The 18750-nt window shown below is 39.4% G+C and overlaps 1 protein-coding gene across 1 annotated transcript in view; it reads right to left on the minus strand.

Annotated features, from left to right (window-relative positions):
• Nucleotides 1–18750, minus strand: part of LOC133464112 (cilia- and flagella-associated protein 46) — a 145141-nt gene that overhangs the window by 23705 nt on the left and 102686 nt on the right. Inside the window, exons 45-50 of the mRNA XM_061746098.1 lie at nucleotides 14672–14867; nucleotides 11345–11454; nucleotides 7251–7430; nucleotides 6168–6341; nucleotides 2859–2956; nucleotides 1109–1173 (exon numbers count right to left, since the gene is read on the minus strand). Coding sequence (XP_061602082.1) covers nucleotides 1109–1173; nucleotides 2859–2956; nucleotides 6168–6341; nucleotides 7251–7430; nucleotides 11345–11454; nucleotides 14672–14867 — 823 coding nt within the window. The remainder of the gene's footprint in view (nucleotides 1–1108; nucleotides 1174–2858; nucleotides 2957–6167; nucleotides 6342–7250; nucleotides 7431–11344; nucleotides 11455–14671; nucleotides 14868–18750) is intronic.

An 18750-nucleotide genomic window follows, 5' to 3' on the forward strand; every position in this document is an offset into this window, starting at 1 on the left:
ACTTAAACAGGTAATGAAAGATGCGAGGCCAGTGGCCAGAACAGTGGAACCAGTACTGGAGTTGAGGGGGGATGAGGGGGGACGGCATCCCCCCCTGAAATAAAAATGGTCCAAATCACCCCCCCCTGAAATAAAAACGGTCCAAATCATCCCCCCTGTAAAACTGTCATCCCCGCTTTCCATCCCTTATGTCATTTCATCAATGAATGTGGTTTTACTGATATTTCAACATTTAGAGTCATCACCAGAAAAATAACACCAGAAAAATAACTTATTTGACAATTTTCACCGGTTTCAATACATTTTCACTTTAAATAAGTAGGAAAATCTGCCAGTGGGACAAGATTTATCTTCTCATTACAAGCAAAAAAATCTTGTTACACTGGCAGATTTTTCTACTTATTTCAAGTGAAAATCTACTTGAAACAGGTGAAAATTGTTGTTTTTTCCAGTGATGAGTCTTGTTTTAAGTGTAATAAGATTTTTTTTTACTAAATAAGACATTTTAACTAGAAATAAGACAAATATTCTTGTTAAGATTTTGAGTTTTTGCAGTGATCCATGTTACTTATCCTGTGAAGGACAGAGTCATATTGATAAGTTCAGAAAACTGTTTTTTATTGTAGTGTTTTGATGTATTTGATGTAAGCCCAGTGGATATTTAAAGCTTACAGAAGGCTGCATTTAACTGCTGCTATGTCATTCCTGCAGTATTTCTGCAGGTGTTTTGGTCAGTGCTATTATTTGTAATATATTATTTGTAATCAGCACAAATTATCTGTCCCCATATGATAAAATCCACCATCCCCCCTGATTTCTTTTTACAACTCGAGTACTGAGTGGAACAGAGGAAAAGCAAAGTTGAGATGTTTTTTTTTTGCCACTTCACTTTTCTGTCCTTCCTCCTTCACTGTATTCTAAGGTTTTTTCCTTTTATCCAACAGGTACGAGGTTATGCATGTGTAAAGAGGGTGAGGTCCTCTGGAGAATGGAAAAGGTCATATCCAGGATGAAAAACACAAAGGAAATAAATATTTGAAACAACATTCGCTTTTGGGAACGTATGCAACTCCTTTTCTTTACAAACATATAAAAATGAGAACTAAACCTGTGGCTTGTGTCGTCTTTCCTTTAGGATTTTCTGCCTCATAGAAGCCCCCGTAGAGCTCTGACCTAAAGCAAACACAAGAACCAAACCATCTATACACACATATACACACACACATATTTTATTCAGGCATTACAGCAACAATAATGCCCCGTAGTGGCAGGTTTAGCACATAATGAGGTCCTTCTGCTTCACTAATGACTGCAACCTGGATCCAAGCCGACTGGTGGCTCCTGCAGTGTCTTACTGTCATCTACATTGCTGGGTTTTGTCCCCTTCAATTTACAATTCCCTCTTCACTTGTGTGCCCGTCTGTGGCTGCTCCGTACCGTGTGTTTGTGCGTTGGGGGATTGGTCTTTGGCTCCCGTCATCCTCCACAGCTGTGCACCGTAATCATCCCGTGACACATTTACCTGCCCAGTCCTCCACTCCACAGCCAGATTGCTTGTTTCATCCGTCATAGCAAACCTTTGTTTCTCAGGTTATTAGTTTCCTTATTTTTTGGCCCTTGCTCTGTTTAATCCTACCCCAGCTTGTCAGTCCTGCTCGTCTGCTGACCTGACATTAGTCAGATTTCACTATTTTCCATTATTTTCGTGCTACTGTTAAACATCTACATGTACATCAACTTGCCAATCTCGGTTCTGCATTTGGGCCACTTTTTTTTTTTTTAAATGTTCTGTTTATTTGAAAAAGCAATTCTTTCCATATACAGTATTACATTTACTCCTTGGACTATTGCAATGTCTTTATCAAAAGTTCAACCACCTGTTCCCAATTAAATTGGGAAAGGTGGATCCAAAAAAAAACTAAACAAAAAAAAACAAAACTCCAAGTGTCTTTGATCATGATGCTTTTCCAAGATTTTAAATAAGTTTGTGTAACATGGACAACAGAACTGGGGGAGCTCTTTTCTAGTTATTGTCACAGCTTCGCAAGATGAAAAAGAGATAAAGTACAGTATTAGAGCGGTATCAGGTGCAGAGATAAGGACGTCACAAAAAACACAGATTCAAATGAAGTCAGATCTTACAGGCTTCACGTACTCAGTCCATTTAGACCAGGGGTCGGCAACCCGCAGCTCTAGAGCCGCATGCGGCTCTTTAGTGCCACCCTAGTGGCTCCTGGAGCCTTTTCAAAAATGTTTGACCTTTTTTTCCTCTTTCTTTCTCTTTTTTTCCTTTTTTTCTCTTTTTTTCTTCTTTTTTCTTCCCTTTTCCTTTCCTTTTTAATCTAGACATTTCAACTTTTTTCTTGAAATTTTGACTTTTTTCTCGACATTTCGACTTTTTTCTCAACATTTTGACTATTTTCTCGAGATTGTACTTCAACATTAATCTCGACATTTCGACCTTTTTCTCTAAATTTTGACTTTTTTCTCGACATTTCGACTTTTTTCTCAACATTTCAACTTTTTTCTCAACATTTGCCTTTATTCTAAGGCTTTTACAAGACTTTTCATTTTTTGCGGCTCCAGACATATTTGTTTTTTGTGTTTTTGGTCCAATATGGCTCTTTCAACATTTTGGGTTGCCGACCCCTGATTTAGACCAAATCCGATAGAACTTTTCTTTTTGTATTCTGAAGGAAAATGACAACTTTTCCATGATGTAAATTTCGCGGACAGTATCAATCCAAAACCCTTATTTATGTAAAACACTGTTGTGAAAGCCGTACCTAATAAAGGATCCACTACATAGTAAAGAGTAAATTAAAAGACAGAATGGATAGAGAGAAGCTGCTAGTTACCCGTCATCTGTGTGCTGAAGCAGCAGGATCTTCAGGTTGGATGGGAGTTCTGACAGGATGTTCAGGTGGTTGGGACTGACGGTCAGCTGGCCGAAGGCCTCAAAGTCAGGAAAAAAATAGTTTAAAATCCCAAACTTAGCACCATACTATACAAGGTCAACATTTATCATAACCAATTCTATAAAGCAGAAAGTACGAATTTGAATTGTTCTTCAAATGCGAAAAAAATGTGATGGAAAAGAAACATTACTATATGAAGAGAAGAGGAATATTTGTGTATCTCATGTTTGTATCTCTGTAACTGCTACTATGGCATGTTAATAATAATCTATTTTTAGTGCTTCTGGACACTTGTTTCATCTTTTAAAATATACTCACTCTGCGCGTCCAGAGTGAGTATATACGACGGAGTATAAGGGCCAAACTAAGACAAAAAAAAATTGGAAATTACGAGAATAAAGTCATAATATAATGAGAATAAAGTCGTAAAATTACGAGAATAAAGTCATAATGTTGCGAGAATAAAGTCGTAATGGAATAAAGTCGTAATATTATGAGAATAAAGTCGTAACATGACGAGAATAAAGTCGTAATTTATGAGAATAAATTCGTAATATTAAGAGAAGAAAGTCGTAATTTATGAGTATAAAGTGGTAATTTATGCGAATAAAGTCGTAATTTATGAGAACTGGAAGAGCATCTTCTCCCTGTGTTAAAATGAAGAAGAATATTGAACATCTTGTGAAGTTATATTTATACATTTATAATATATTTAATATTACGACTTTATTCTCATAATATTACGACTTTATTCTCGTAATATTACGACTTTATTCTCATAATTTTACGACTTTATACTCATATTATTATGACTTTATTTTCGTAATTTCCTTTTTTTGTCTTAGTTTGGCCCTAATACTCATAAGTATGAGACCATTAGCTCTAACGAAGCACAGTCCTGTTGCTTAGATTTGAGCAGCTTGAATCTGAAAACAGTTGCAGTTGCAGTGGCATTATCAATTATCTTGTCCTTCACTCCACAACAGATCATGCAACATCCTCCAGGAAAAAAACCCAGACAAACATGAATAAATAAAAAATGCAGAGCCCACAGATGAGAGGGTTGAAGTCAACCATCTGAGTCTGGGCTGGTAAAACTGGCAGCTATGAGCAGAGCTTAAAGGTGCTGCTGTAGCTGACATGTTGACCAAAGCATGACAGAGAACGTCACTGTTGACAGTTTCTTAGTGAAATGCTGTAGACATTTCTGTAAGGCCTAAGAATGAATTAAATATTTGTCAAATTTTGAAAAAGATCAAAAAACGTGTAAGTTTCCTTAAAATAAACAAGTATATGGGGGTAGAATCACAAAAAATATGAATTAAAGCTGCAAGCAGCGATGAACGATCCTCCACCCTTGTGCACGTTCAGGCTGCAGTGGAAGCTTGTATGACTTGATGTAGATTCTTCAGACCTGGACATTTAGTGGATGAAACCACCCACGACTCTCTATATCAAACCATTCAAAAGTTATGGCAGAAAGTAGGAACTATTAAATATCGACCAATCAGAAGAAGGGGCGGGGCTAATTCAGGCCACTGAAGGTCAAGTACTCAAAACTGAGTCCGATGACACCACCCACCAGTCTTTATGTCAAAGCATTCAAAAGTTATGGCAGAAAGTAGGAACTATCAAATATGGACCAATCAGATGAAGAGGCGGCGTGCTTTTTGGCATCTATCGTCGTCACGGTAACGCTTTTGACTGAGAAAAGTAATGCGCGTCGCCGCAGGATGGAGACGCACATTTTGATGTATAACACACCTGGGTGCACGTTACGGTTCGGGCCGCATTAACTGCCGAAGAAATGGCATAAATTGCGCCAAAATTACACGATTAATTCAAAATGGCCGACTTCCTGTCCGTTTCGGCCATGGCGCCAAGAGATTTTCTTTAAGTTGCGACATGATGCAGGTGTGTACCGATTTTCGTGCATGTACGTCAAACCGTATTGTGGGGCTTGAGGCACAACGTTTTTTCTGTCAGGACCAATCAGATGAAGGGTGGGCGCCCTTTTTGGTGTCTAGCGTCGCCACGGTAACGCTTTTGACTGAGAAAAGTAATGCGTGTTGTCGCAGGATGGAGACGCATATTTTGATGTATAACACACCTGGGTGCACGTTACGGTTCGGGCCGTATTAAAGGAGCTTGAGGCAGGATTGAGGCAGGATTTATGAAAAAAATGCGTATACGTTTTAAGTTTTCTAGTAATAATGTCAGATGAAGCGTTCCAAACCAAAAAGAATGAGCCATCTAGTGTATCTCTCCGTTGCCTTGAACAGGCTGTGTGCTGCAAAATGCGCTGCAATTCCGGGCCGGAATTTCCCGCGCTGGGCTGCGGATGTGACGTCACATGACGCTGCATGCACGTTCTCCCCGTTCTCCCGTGCCGGCTTCACTGTTGGCTGCAGTACCCCCAACGGCCGTCGTGGTGAAGGGTGGTGCTAGATAGTCTCATTTCTTAAAAGGAGCCTCATGCTCCTTTAACTGCCGAAGAAATGGCATAAATTGCGCCAAAATTACACAATTAATTGAAAATGGCCGACTTCCTGTTCGGTTTCGGCCATAGCTCCAAGAGACTTTTCTTTAAGTTGTGACATGATACAGGTGTGTACCGATTTTCGTGCATGTACATCAAACCGTATTGTGGGGCTTGAGGCACAAAGTTTTCTAGGGGGCGCTGTTGAGCCATTTTGCCACGCCCATTAATGCAAACCATGAAATATAAAATTTTTCACCAGGCCTGACTTGGTGCAAAATTTGGTAACTCTTGGGGCACGTTTAGGGGGAAAAAAGGCCTTCATTTCGTCAGAAGGAAACTTAAGAAAGAATTCCTAAAGATACAATAGGGCCTTTGCACTGTAAGTGCTCGGGCCCTAAATAGTAAGGTAATTATAAAGTAAAAACATGTTTTTACTTTAAGCTTCCCGGTAACATCAGTATTCCTATATTTTTCTGAGGTAGTACTTCAGAAAAACCATCAGCCTTCAAGACTTATTTCACATCCAATCTGTTGGGGTTTTCAACGGACGGCAGCTTCCACTGGGATGTGTCACATAATGAATGTCGGAGGAATGACATAAAATCTTTATGACCAAATGTGTTTGTGGCCCCACTACTTCATGTAATTTTAGAACATTTCAGTGCATTTGTAGCCACGGCCAGAACAGCTCCCTATGAAGGGAATTTAGTGGGCTGCATGGGACAGCGTTCATAAATCACGGCCGGGGCTGCTCGGTGACCTAGTACCTTGGAGAGGCTGTTAAGGGAGTTCTCCACTCCCCTCAGCATGCTGGTGGGCATCTCCTCCTGAGAGAGGAGCAGATTCCTGCGGACGTTGAGCAAAGCTGCGAGCTGGGACACATCGGTGTCCGTGCAGGCGGCGTTTAGGACCTCGGCCGCCATGGCAACGGTGCAGCAGCTCTTGGGAATAAAGCAGAAGAAGATGGATGAAGGGGCTGCTGGTAGTAACGGGGATTATTAGTGGGCAACAACATGATGTGTGGGCAAAGATGGAATGGAATGTGCTGTGCATGCAATTCCATAGGATAAAGTTTATTTGCCATTTGTACATTTGTTAAAGTACATAGGAATTCTTGTGCAGAGGACACTCAGGCCCCGTTTACACGTAGCAAAAACGGTGGCGTTTTCATGCGTTTTGGACGTTCGTTTACAAGAAAACGAAGCCCAAAGTCACCAAAAACTATCATTTCTGAAAACTCCGTCTTCACGTTTGCTTGTAAACGAAGGGAAACGGACATTTAGGCTTCAGAACGTCACATTATGCCACAGAAACGTCACCAAACTGCAAAAACTCAAAATCTTAACAAGAATATTTGTCTTATTTCTAGTTAAAATGCCTAATTTTTAGTCAGAAAAATCTCAATACACTTAAAACAAGAGTCATCACTGGAAAAAAACAACAATTTTCACCTGTTTCAAGTAAATTTTCACACTTAAAAGTAACTCCACTTCTCTGTCACTCCAAACTAAAGACTCTTGTTTCATCTTGGAAGAAACTTGAAGTTACTCGTGTCATTTGTTGATGTTTTTTTCCAGGATTCTGATTGGCTAGCATGACTTTATCTTCTCGTTACACTGCCCCCTGTAGGTTTGGATGCTCATAGCACCTTAACAGCTATTTATGTAGGTTTGTGTAAATGATGGAATTTTTCAAAACGTAGAGGGGGAAATATCCGTTTTTGTAAATACCGGCTATGTGTAAACGTGGCCTAAGAGTACAAACATTCGACATTCTTGTGCATTCTACAATTATTGCACTCCTAACGTACTGTAGCGAAGGAAGCAAAGGGACCTCATGCGATGCTTTACCTGAAACATGGCGAGGTGTTGACCTGCTACTGCCGGGTCAGACTGGCCATGACACTCCACGATGTTCAGACAGACATCAGCCAGGACGGAGGAGGACAGGTTGTGTTGGAGACACAAGTTGAAAGACTCAAGCAGAGCCTTACTGGCATCAGCCAACAGTAGCTGGGCCTTGCGTGTTCCCTGTTGTAAAATATAGAAACACACACATATATAAGGCCAGATAAAGACTGTAATACATCAAATGCAATAAAAGAAGGGAGTGTAGTGGTTGTTAAAAATGGATGTAAATTTTGGTCATATTAGTGAGAAGAAGTCTTTCCCTCTCTTCTGTGTGTCCACTGAGAAAGATTCCTGTGTTTCTTGCATCATTACGTGGGAAGTGTATTCTGTGGTGATTTCAGCGATGCCACTTCCTGTGCAACACTTTTAAAGTCCTATTCTTTCTTATTTTTATGTACAGATATCACCCCAAATGTTTTGGGAGGAGGTGTTATGGTCCTTGGTTTTTTCTGTGCAATTATTTAGGCCCAGTCCCAATCTCCCCCTAGTCCTACTTTTCAGTCCTACCCCTACATTTTGCATGTTCCCGTGAGGGTAGTGGTGTCCCGATTCCTCTTTGCATGTAGGGGTAGTGGACATAACGAGGGCTAGTGTGTATCAATCTAGCCCTTCACAGCGAGGGATTTCAGATGCTGACTTCGCGACAGAGGGCTTGAAAAATTTCCCAGAATGCTTTACGTCATCATTTGCAGACTGAATCAAACAAAAAAAACTAATTTTTAGTGAATAAAATCAATATTTTGAGTTAGTTTCTGCATAAAAATGCGTTTTGATTACATTTCTAGCGAGAAATATATATTTTACTTTCATAATATTCACTCAGTGAATGTACATAATCACTTGCTTCCTTGTTGTTGCGAAGATCTCGCCAGAATAAAGGCTGATTTATGGTTCCGCGTTACACCAACGCAGAGCCTACGCCGTAGGCTCTGCGTCGATTTAACGCAGAACTGGCTGCTGCTCCCGAGCCGGCGGCTCTTCTCTTCCCCCAAAATATCGGAGCAAATTTCTTAACAGGCGTTATTTGGATAAACTGAGCCCAGGATGGGGATCTTAACAGTTACTTTTACACCTGAAAAAATATTAAAACGTAATAAAGTGGCATATTAACAGCGCTACAGCGGAAATTAAAACAGCTTTTATCTCTGGGCTTCCTGATATGGTGTGACGTTTGTGCAAACGTAACTACGCAGTCGCTTACGTACCCGAACGTAAACCACGCAGTGACGGAGCAAGTGGTGTCCCAATCCCTAGGGAAGATTACAAGGGCCCAAAAGTTTGTGGCTTCATTTTTAGGGCTAGTGGTAGAAAGTAGGGTGAACATTGGGATTGGCCCTTAAACAGTTTTCTGCCTGTGTTCTGGTTTGGTTGTGTGGTTGGCTGCCTATTGCTAATCCTTCCTCCATCCCAGTTGTTGGGTGGGATTTAAGCGGTTGTGACATCATCTACTTATCTGCAACCATGTAATATTTGTGATGAAGCATTATTTAATGATTCAATAAAAAGAGAATATTTACTGTGGCAATAAAACAAGTGGGAGGTCGGGGGCAATATAATCCAATTTGCACAAAAATAATCAACGAGCCAAATTAACTGGACTAACATTCAGTGAAATAACATATCTGGCCCTCAGTCTTCCTCCTAAGTGATGGAAAACAGCTGTGACAGGGGTTATGTGTTTGCGTTTTCTTGCTCGCAGGGGGATAGCACATCTACGAATTGCAAACAGATTATGGCTACCAATAAATCAATTCAATTGCTGAAATATGACAAATGTTTTCAGATGAAAAAAAATATTTTTGTGGCTGTTTTTCATAGTTTATGTATCTCCTCCCAAGTGTCACAGTTTTTCCTGATTTATGTACACCATAATTGAATCAGATAGATGAAAATGGCCATCATTATTGTTAATTAATTAATTAATTCATTCATTCATAGCACGTTGTGTCATACAACAAAGTTTTCTCAAATGCTTTGCCCACATTTGTAAAGACAATATTTAAAAATATCTTCATATTCAAAGCACAGTTTATATCACTATAGATCATGTTTGCAAATAATGAATTCGTCTCGTCTGGTGTCTTTTTCATTTTGTCAAAGACAAAATATAAGAGGATCTCACTGAAACCAAACTATAAAGAGCTCTAAAATATCAGAACTGTCTTTTTTTTAATCATTGTAGTTAATTTTAATAGAGATAATAAAGCAAACAAAGTGATTTTTCTTGCCCTTTCAGACTGAACATGGCGTTTACTAAATTTCAGTTCAAGTTTATCAGTTCAATTCAATTCTATTCTATTTATATAATGTCTGTTACAATATAAGTTGGGGGATCTTTCCAGAGACCCAGAACATGAACCCCCAAGCAATAATTACATAAACAATGGCAGGTAAAAACTCCCCAAGTGGGAGAAAAACCTTAAGAGAAACAGTGGCAAGAAACCTTGATCACTTCCTGCTTTGTTAAGCACTTTGGTTATGGAGTTTTGAGCAAAAGAGCCCACTTTAATAATAATAATACATAAGATTATACGCTTTTTAGCGCTTTTCTAGGTACCCAATAACGCTTATACGAGGGCAATCTGCAGTGATATATCTCATCCCCTCAATGCAGAATATATGCTGTTACCATCAGGGCAGAAGTACAGGGATCTTTTATTCCCTCTAGTATAGCTCTGCTATACTAAATAAAATAAATAAATTATAGATTCATTATTAATTTCATAATCCACTAGCTTTGGTGTGAAGCACTTTAGGATCAAAGATTCTATTCATTAAATTATGTTATTGTATAGTGTTGTTCTTTACTGCACTTAATCGTTCTGTTGAATTGTCTTGTATATTGTTCTGTTTTTTTTCTGTTTTTGACTATGTATTCTGACTGCCACAGATGCAAAAAGAATTTCCAAAAGGACAATAAATTTAAACTAACTAACTACACTGCAACAACTCAAAATCTTACCAGGAATATTTGTCTTATTTCTAGTTAAAATGTCTAATTTTTAGTCAAAAAATCTCATTAAACTTAAAACAAGAGTCATTACCAGAAAAATAACTTGTTATTTGACAATTTTCACCTGTTTCAAGTAAATTTTCACTTAAAATAAGTAGAAAAATCTGCCAGTGGAACAAGATTTATCTTCTCATTACAAACAAAGAAATCTTGTTCCACTGGCAGATTTTTCTACTTATTTTAAGTGAAAATCTACTTGAAACAGGTGAAAATTGTTGTTTTTTCCAGTGATGGGTCTTGTTTTAAGTGTAATGAGATTTTTTTTGTAGTAAAAATGAGACATTTTAAGTAGAAATAAGACAAATTTTCTTGTTAAGATTTTGAGTTTTTGCAGTGTAACTAACTATACTTCAAGTGTTTGTTGTTGTTGGCAGAGAGCTTCCGGTTTTTATGAAGTAGATTTGTTAATAGCAAGACAGGTAGGTCTATTCCCTGCTAAGAAACAACAAACAAACGAATAATTTAAAAAAAGCAATGTACAAATCTTTCAGATAAGCATTCCTGTGGAGACAGGAATGATCACTGCAAAGTTGTTTCATGCAGATCAGGGAATCTCCACACACTTTCCCTCCACCTTGCTCCATCCATCCTCGTGTCATCCGTCTACTGGCTGTGTGAGTTTTGTTCACAGTGTGCTGTGTTAAAACTGAACAACCCACTGTGAGCTTGCAAAGCTGCACACTTTTCTACCTGTGCAACTTTGCTCAGAACAGTCACTGCACGTGTACAAAACTTTGGAAATATGGAGTGTCAAAGCACACGGGTGGCGTCGCTGCAACCTGTCAGAAAAAGGCCTTTAGGATGTTACTTTACATTCTAAAACGTTGCCGTATGATATAAATAATGCATTGACCCCATTTTACCATGCACCAAGTTTGATGTGAACAGATCTCTCTGTGCTCACTTTTAATATCCAAACTATGCGGAACATCCCGAGCTTACCTCTGATGTGAGGAGGATGGCAGCAGACAGATTAGAGAGGAGTCGGGAGTGATGGGGTCACTTGTCAGGAGGAATGTACCTGCAGATCGGCTCTTGGAGTTGAGGTCGTGCCCGGATCGTTTCTGCTTGAATCACTGTCTCTCTCAGAAATCTCCTCTTCCATGGGAACACCTTTAGGATCCCACGAGGCTTCCTAAGGATATTTTACAACCATAAAACATATATATACTGTAATTAAAATCAGATGGTTTATGATCACAGTGTCGTGAATCAAATTGTGGTTAGAGTATAAATGTATACGTATAGAGGGAATGCGCATGACGTCACAGATGCGACTTCACAGCGGGTTACGCCCACTGAGTGTCAGAAAGACTGAGTGGCAGCCTAAACTTTCAGTTTGAGCAACTGGAAAACATCTAAAATGGGAAAGAGCTGTTGTGCGATCGACTCAACTCATATTTTTAGCAGTTTAGCAAGAAATCGGAGTTATTGTTTTACAGACTGCTGAAAAATAAGCTTAAGGGACAAATGGATCGCTGCAATTCACAGAAACAACTGGATTCCAGACACTGAAACGTGGATTTGTGGTTCCCATTTGTATCAGGTATTGTTGGATTTTTGGGTAGCTAACGTTAAACAGTCAAATCATGAAGTTCGGTGTCCTCATCACTATGTCCATGGACCACTGGTTCTTGGTAACTGTACCAAATATTAAAGTGGAAATGAAACGTGCATGTTTTGGCACTGGTAGTGGTCAAATATATTTAAAAAACGACTTTGTCTAAAATCTGATTTTTATAAATTGTGAAACCCATAGAAATAACACATTTATTTTCGTAGTTTCTATCAAGTTCTCTGGCTAGCGAGCCGCCATCTTGAAGTGACGTCGGTGCTTACGTCACGGGGTTGGTTGGTGCTTTGAACGCTCTATTGACAAGACAGGACAGCAAGTGGTTTTTGCGAAAGATCATGGATGAGGACGAGATTGAGAGGACTGTGGAGGTCAGCAACCCTATGGCCAGTGGTGAAACAACTCAGCACCGGGCCCCGATGCAAGATCATTAAACCGAGCCCTGCCCATCACAATGCAAAAACAGACACGCTGTGATTGACGCAATCTCACAGCACATGCATCACCATTCAAATGACAACGGACACTACTGACAGCTTTAACTCTTAACACAACCACAGCGCAGATAGATATGTTTAAAAAAAAATCTCATATATATAGCACATATAACCAACAGCATAACGCACACAGTGCGCCGGTGTGCGACAGAACACCGGCAGTGCCAACAGCTGAGAATAAACCCACACAGCGCGCAGATTGAAATTTGGTGGCACGGCGGCACACCACAAATAAAAACATCATAAACACGCATAAACACAAACAAACTAGTGATAGACTATCACTATAACAAATATTAATAATAATGGGTCATTACTTACAATTACAGTTTGACTTTCCGGGCCTTCCGCTGGGCAAAGTCATTAATTAATTCCTGACAACAGTTCAACTCTCAAGCCTGAATTATGGTTCCGCGTTAAATCGACGCCGTATGGTACGGCGTAGGGGACGCGGCGACGCGCGCAGTACGGTGCGCGTCGCCGCGTACCGTACGCCGTAATCTGCGTTGGTGCAACGCGGAACCATAAATCAGCCTTAACTCCTTTCCTCTCCTCACCATGGATCTATTATAAAACGCTCCTCACTCGCCAACTCTTCCTCTACGCAAATATGGGTTACACATGCGCACTACACCGACATCATCCGAGATCATCTATAAATTAAAATTTTTATTTAAACTAGATATATCTTTATAACCAGCCCATAACATTGATGTAAACACAAAAAAAAAAAAAAAAAAAAAAAAAAAAAAGTCCAAGCCCGCACGTCCCCAGGTCCTGCGCGTGCGGGCCCTGGACAAGTACTGAGTACTGGAGTACTGGATAAGTAAATTCATTTTATCACGGTGATGATTGCACACCATGTTGATGGACGCAGGTGTTGCTGCAGAGCAGAGGTGAACTTTTTTGACCGTGCTGTGGAGTATAAAAGCCACGTTTTTTTTATTGTTGTTTGAGTGGAAAATGGACGTAAAACCCAGAGGCAGTTGGATGCATTTCGTTGTATTGGAAAACACGATCTGTAAGTAAATCATCTTTATTGGAAAAAGCGGACATTTTCATCATCGTGTGCAATAATGATTCATCACAAATAAGTGAAGTTAGCAACCAGAGGTAGCCTTTTTAATAGGCAAAAGGGGACACAAGACTTAGTTTTTTTTATTTGGCGTAATTGGTAATAGTTACCAGTAGGCTATTTGTGTCTAGAGACAGATATTTGACAGTATCTGTCATGAAGTAGTTGTTCAACGTTATTGCTGTCCAGATATTTGTGTGCATCAGCTGTTAGCTTCTCTTGTTTACGAAGCAGTATGGTGTGGAAAAACGTAGGTTTTGGCTGAATTGCTTTGTAGCCCGGATGTTTATAATAGATGTGGTTCATTTTTAATTTCTGACTGTCTTTTTGGCTGCTATATTGTATAGCTAAAACTCTTCTGCTGCAGAGATGATATGGAGATCTAGGGGGAGTGTCTGTGCTGTCAGCGACAGGTGTTATGAGTGCTGTTGTTTGGAATGAAAGATGTGTTCAATGCGGGAGATGTGAAACTTTATTTCAGTGATGATGATGTCAAACAGCTAGGTTTCTGTGACTGATGTTTGTGAATACTGCCTTTGCGTTAGGGGCTATTACCTGTCTCTTCCCTGCCTCTTTGGTGCGTCTCACTGCTCTTTCCTTGCGGCGGACTGATGACTGATGTCAGTGTGTACAGGGCGGTCTGTAGAGCACCAGTTATACTCAGAGCGTACCAACCAACCCCGTGACGTCACGGCCAAGATGGCGGCGTCCGTGCTATGAAAGCTATAACGGGAGTTCTTTTTATTTTTTATTGTATTACGTTTTTCATGTTTATTACATAATTGGTGAATAGAGTGGATATCCATTTAGCAAATAATGTATACTTGACTGACTGCTTCATTTCCACTTTAATGTCCATGGACCACTGGTTCTTGGTAACTGTACCAAATATTAATGTCCATGGACCACTGGTTCTTGGTAACTGTACCAAATATTAATGTCCATGGACCACTGGTTCTTGGTAACTGTACCAAATATTAATGTCCATGGACCACTGGTTCTTGGGGTAACTGTACGGGTCACTGTCAAGTCCAACTGCCTTTAATTTAAGCCGATAATCATCTGTTATCCCGTCTTCTCCACTAATTTCAGCCATTTTTTCCACTCAGTGTGAGTAAGAGGGCTGGTCCAGTGGGAAAGTGACTTCAATTCATTCCCTCTATTGTTTAGAGTATAAATGTATTCAAGTGTGAATGTTAGTACTCTGGACCTGCTTATCTCCGTTCCAGAGAGCGCTGGGATGCGTGGGCTCCTCCTTCACTGCCAGTAATCTCAGGTACTTTCCCACCAGACTGAGACACCGAGTCCTGGTCTCCACGTCGTCCAGGGAGTGAGAGCCGACGGCATCCAGCTGGCCCTCGGCCACCGGCCCCGCGGCTCTGCAAACATCCAGCCACTCCTGGACAACACACCAGTACATGGGCCAAATGAGGAGATTGATTAGCATAATCATTCTACTGACACCTGACAAGCAACTACTTGGAAGTAAGATTTTTCTGAAACTTGCTGAGAATAAACTCACTTTGAAAGTTATAAAAAGTGTTTACTGTATTTTTTATTTTTTTTAATTTATTAACATACAGTACAAACAGCAACAAAAGACAGTTACAGTTACAATGATATGTATCTGTGTGTGTGTCTGTGTGTGTGTGTGTGTGTGTGTGTGTGTGTGTGTGTGTGTGTGTGTGTGTGTGTGTGCATGCATGTAAATAATATGATGAAAGTAGATAAATAAGTATATAAATGAGAATATTCATTTGAGAATACATAAGTAAACAAATAAATAATTATCTTATAGAGTGGTGTAGCACGATATAATATAAATATAGCATAATAATATAGTAATATCCTAATATAACATAATAATTTGTATAATATTATAACATAACAAAATGATATCACCATACTATAATATATAACAATATAATAATACTATTGTTTAACAATTGCGTTTACTGTATTTTAAAAATAATTCTTTTTTTGCTTTTCACTACAAAATGCTGTTAAAAATGGACTGCCCTTGTGCCCTGATCACCTCCATCCATTTCACCTGTTTTAAAAATAACTTGTTATTTGACAATTTTCACCTGTTTCAAGTAAATTTTCACTTGAAATAAGTAGAAAAATCTGCCAGTGGGACAAGATTTATCTTCTCATTACAAGTTAAAAAAATCTTGTTCCACTGGCAGATTTTTCTACTTATTTTAAGTGAAAATCTTGGTTTTTTTTACATTTTAACTAGAAATAAGACCAATATTCTTGTTAAGATTTTGAGTTTTTGCAGTGCAGCTCTTCCTGGGGGTTCAGGCTACACCTGAGTCTCTGCGTGCGTCTTATTATTAGTCACGTCTGTGTTTGTTTCAGCCTGTTGCTTGGAAACCTGACAACAACAGACTTGTGTAAGGTTAATGCATAGCTACACATTCAAAGAGAGTGGTAGAAAAAGAGAAAAAGGTGAACGTGTAATAAATAGCAGCTTCACATCTTCTATATTTGGTATAATTCTCCTCTGTGCAGTAGAGAAGCAGTTTCTGCTTCGTGGTGTAAACGAGTAATTTCTGATTAAGCAGCTAACATTTTATTGTACTTTTCAAACTGTGTTCGCTGTTATGATGCAGGACATTAAAAATGGAGAATATGTTAATATAGTGAAAGTGACATGTAACTTTTTAATTAGTTTAACCAGGGGTTAATTTGTGCCGGATCCTGCCGGAACAAGATCCGGCACCTCTCGATTTTGGCCTCCCTGCGTTCCGGGACTTATTTGGGCAGATCCAGCACCTCTCGTATATATAAAACAATAATAATATAAAAAAGTTTTTTTTTTAATGTATAAAAAATAATAATATGCATAAATTCATTTACAGAACAAATCCCAAGCATTTCATGTTGTTTATAAAGATTTAACGTCATTTGAAAGAGTCGGAGATTTGTTGATGCAATGAAAAGATGGGCCAGCAAACCACGCCCCCGACCAAAAAAACTTTGGAAATTTGCTGGATCTGGGGAGCCAGCAGCGAGCAACACAAACATGTCAAAAAGACAGCTGAATTTACTGTCTTTTTTCCAAAAGAAGGAAGAGTTGCATGATTCTTCAAAACGAATCAGAAAAGCAACAAGCGGCGATGAGGGCAGCTGCAGCACAATCAATGTGGTCCTTGCGCCGCGGAGCACATACACATGAACCCCCCCCCCCCCCGGTACCCCCTCGATGTTCCGGGACCTCTTCATTGACAAATTAAGCACTGAGTTTAACCGACATGTTTCTCAAACTTGGAAGTTTGTAATTAATTTTGTGATTGTATCTTTCTGTATTTCTGTTTTCTAGAGAAGTATTTCTGAAAAGAGCAGAGCAGAGTATTAATACGAGTAATGGGAACTATTCAAACACCATATGGACACAAATTAATTTAACTGTCTCAGTTAACCCTTGTACCGTCTTTGGGTCAAAATGACCTAATTCTCCTGTCCTTTCCTCGTCCCTCCCTCCCTCCCTCCCTCCCTCCCTCCCTCCCTCCCTCCCTCCCTCCCTCCCTTCCTTCCTTCCTTCCTTCCTTCCTTCCTTCCTTCCTTCCTTCCTTCCTTCCTTCCTTCCTTCCTTCCTTCCTTCCTTCCTTCCTTCCTTCCTTCCTTCCTTCCTTCCTTCCTTCCTTCCTTCCTTCCTTCCTTCCTTCCTTCCTTCCTTCCTTCCTTCCATCCTTCCATCCTTCCTTCCTTCCTTCCTTCCTTCCTTCCTTCCTTCCTTCCTTCCTTCCTTCCTTCCTTCCTTCCATAAGTGAAAGTAGATGATAGAAAATACTAATGTGTCTCCAGGATGTAGTGATGCTTGGATTAATAACTGGATGAATAACTAGCGTGATTCAACAATGATAGATTTCATTAACTAGTGATTGCAGCTTAGTGGAAATGAGAAGTCTTAACTGTAACTAAGTATTAACTGTATTTTTGTGTAACGACTGAGGTCAAATGGCTGTTGGTACAATGAAGAGATAATATCCATATTTAATATGGTTACCATAACAAAATGAAAGATGATGAAATCATAAAACACGCCACTCTATGAAACCCACAAAAAATGAATAAAAGCTTCGTACAAATGAACATAATCAACAAAATCAGAGATAAATGTGAACAGACATGATTCTTATATCAGCCGAGGGTAAAAGAAAATGAAAAACATAGTCAGGAAAGGCCAAAATGACATGTAGAAGGACTTTGTAGCTGCTTCAGTAAAATTCAAATACAAAGATACGTTATTAATCTCCACAGGGTAAGTTGTTGTTGCAGTTGTTATGATTTAATGATGGAATGAATGAAGTCTCTCTGAAGAAGCCTGTGTTGTGGAGAGAAGCTCAGGGTTGTCCAGGATATTCTTCATTTCATGAAACATCCTCATTCACACAATCAGCTCCACAACAGTCCCCAGAATAAATCCAGACTTCTTTATCAGTTTGTTCAGTTTCTTTGAGTCTCTGGCTCGGATGCTGCTCCCCAGCAGACGACTGCAGCAGATTTATAGAAGACATACAAAATATTGCTGCAAATTCTGAACGACTTATGCTTCCTCAAGAAGTAATGTCTGCTCTGTCCTTTCTCATAAACACTACCGGTGTTGCGTCTCCAGTCCAGTCTGCTGTCCAGGTGAACACAGAGGTATTTAAACTCCTCCACCTCCTCTCCCTTGACACAAAAATCTATTTGACTTAATCTTGGCTCTCCTAAAATCCACAATCCTTTTTGTCCTGTTCACATTCAAGATGATTATTCCCACACCGGGCCGCAATATAGTCCACCAGTTCTACAGTTCTGGATGTAAATATACCGGGGGTCGGCAACCTGCGGCTCTAGAGCCGCATGCGGCTCTTCAGCGCCGCCCTAGTGGCTCCTGGAGCTTTTTCAAAAATGTTTTTTTTCCTTTTTTCCTTTTTTTTTCTCTTTTTTCCTTTTTTTCCTCCTTTTTTCTCTTCTTTTTTTTCCTTTTTTTTTCTTCCTTTTTCCTTTCTTTTTTTAATCTCGACATTTCTATTTTTTTCTCGACATTTTGACTTTTTTTCTCAACATTTTGACTTTTTTCCTCAATATTTCGACTTTTTTCACAAAATTTTGACTATTTCCTCGACATTTAGACTGTTTTCTCGACATTTCAACTTTTTTTTCGAGATTGTACTTCAAAATTATTCTTGACATTTCAACATTTTTTCTCGAAATTTGACTTTTTTCTCAACATTTTGACTTTTTTCTCAACATTTCGACTTTTTTCTCAACATTTTGACTTTTTTCAC

The sequence above is a fragment of the Cololabis saira genome, chromosome 17 (assembly GCF_033807715.1).
Source record: "Cololabis saira isolate AMF1-May2022 chromosome 17, fColSai1.1, whole genome shotgun sequence".
NCBI lineage: Eukaryota > Metazoa > Chordata > Actinopteri > Beloniformes > Belonidae > Cololabis > Cololabis saira.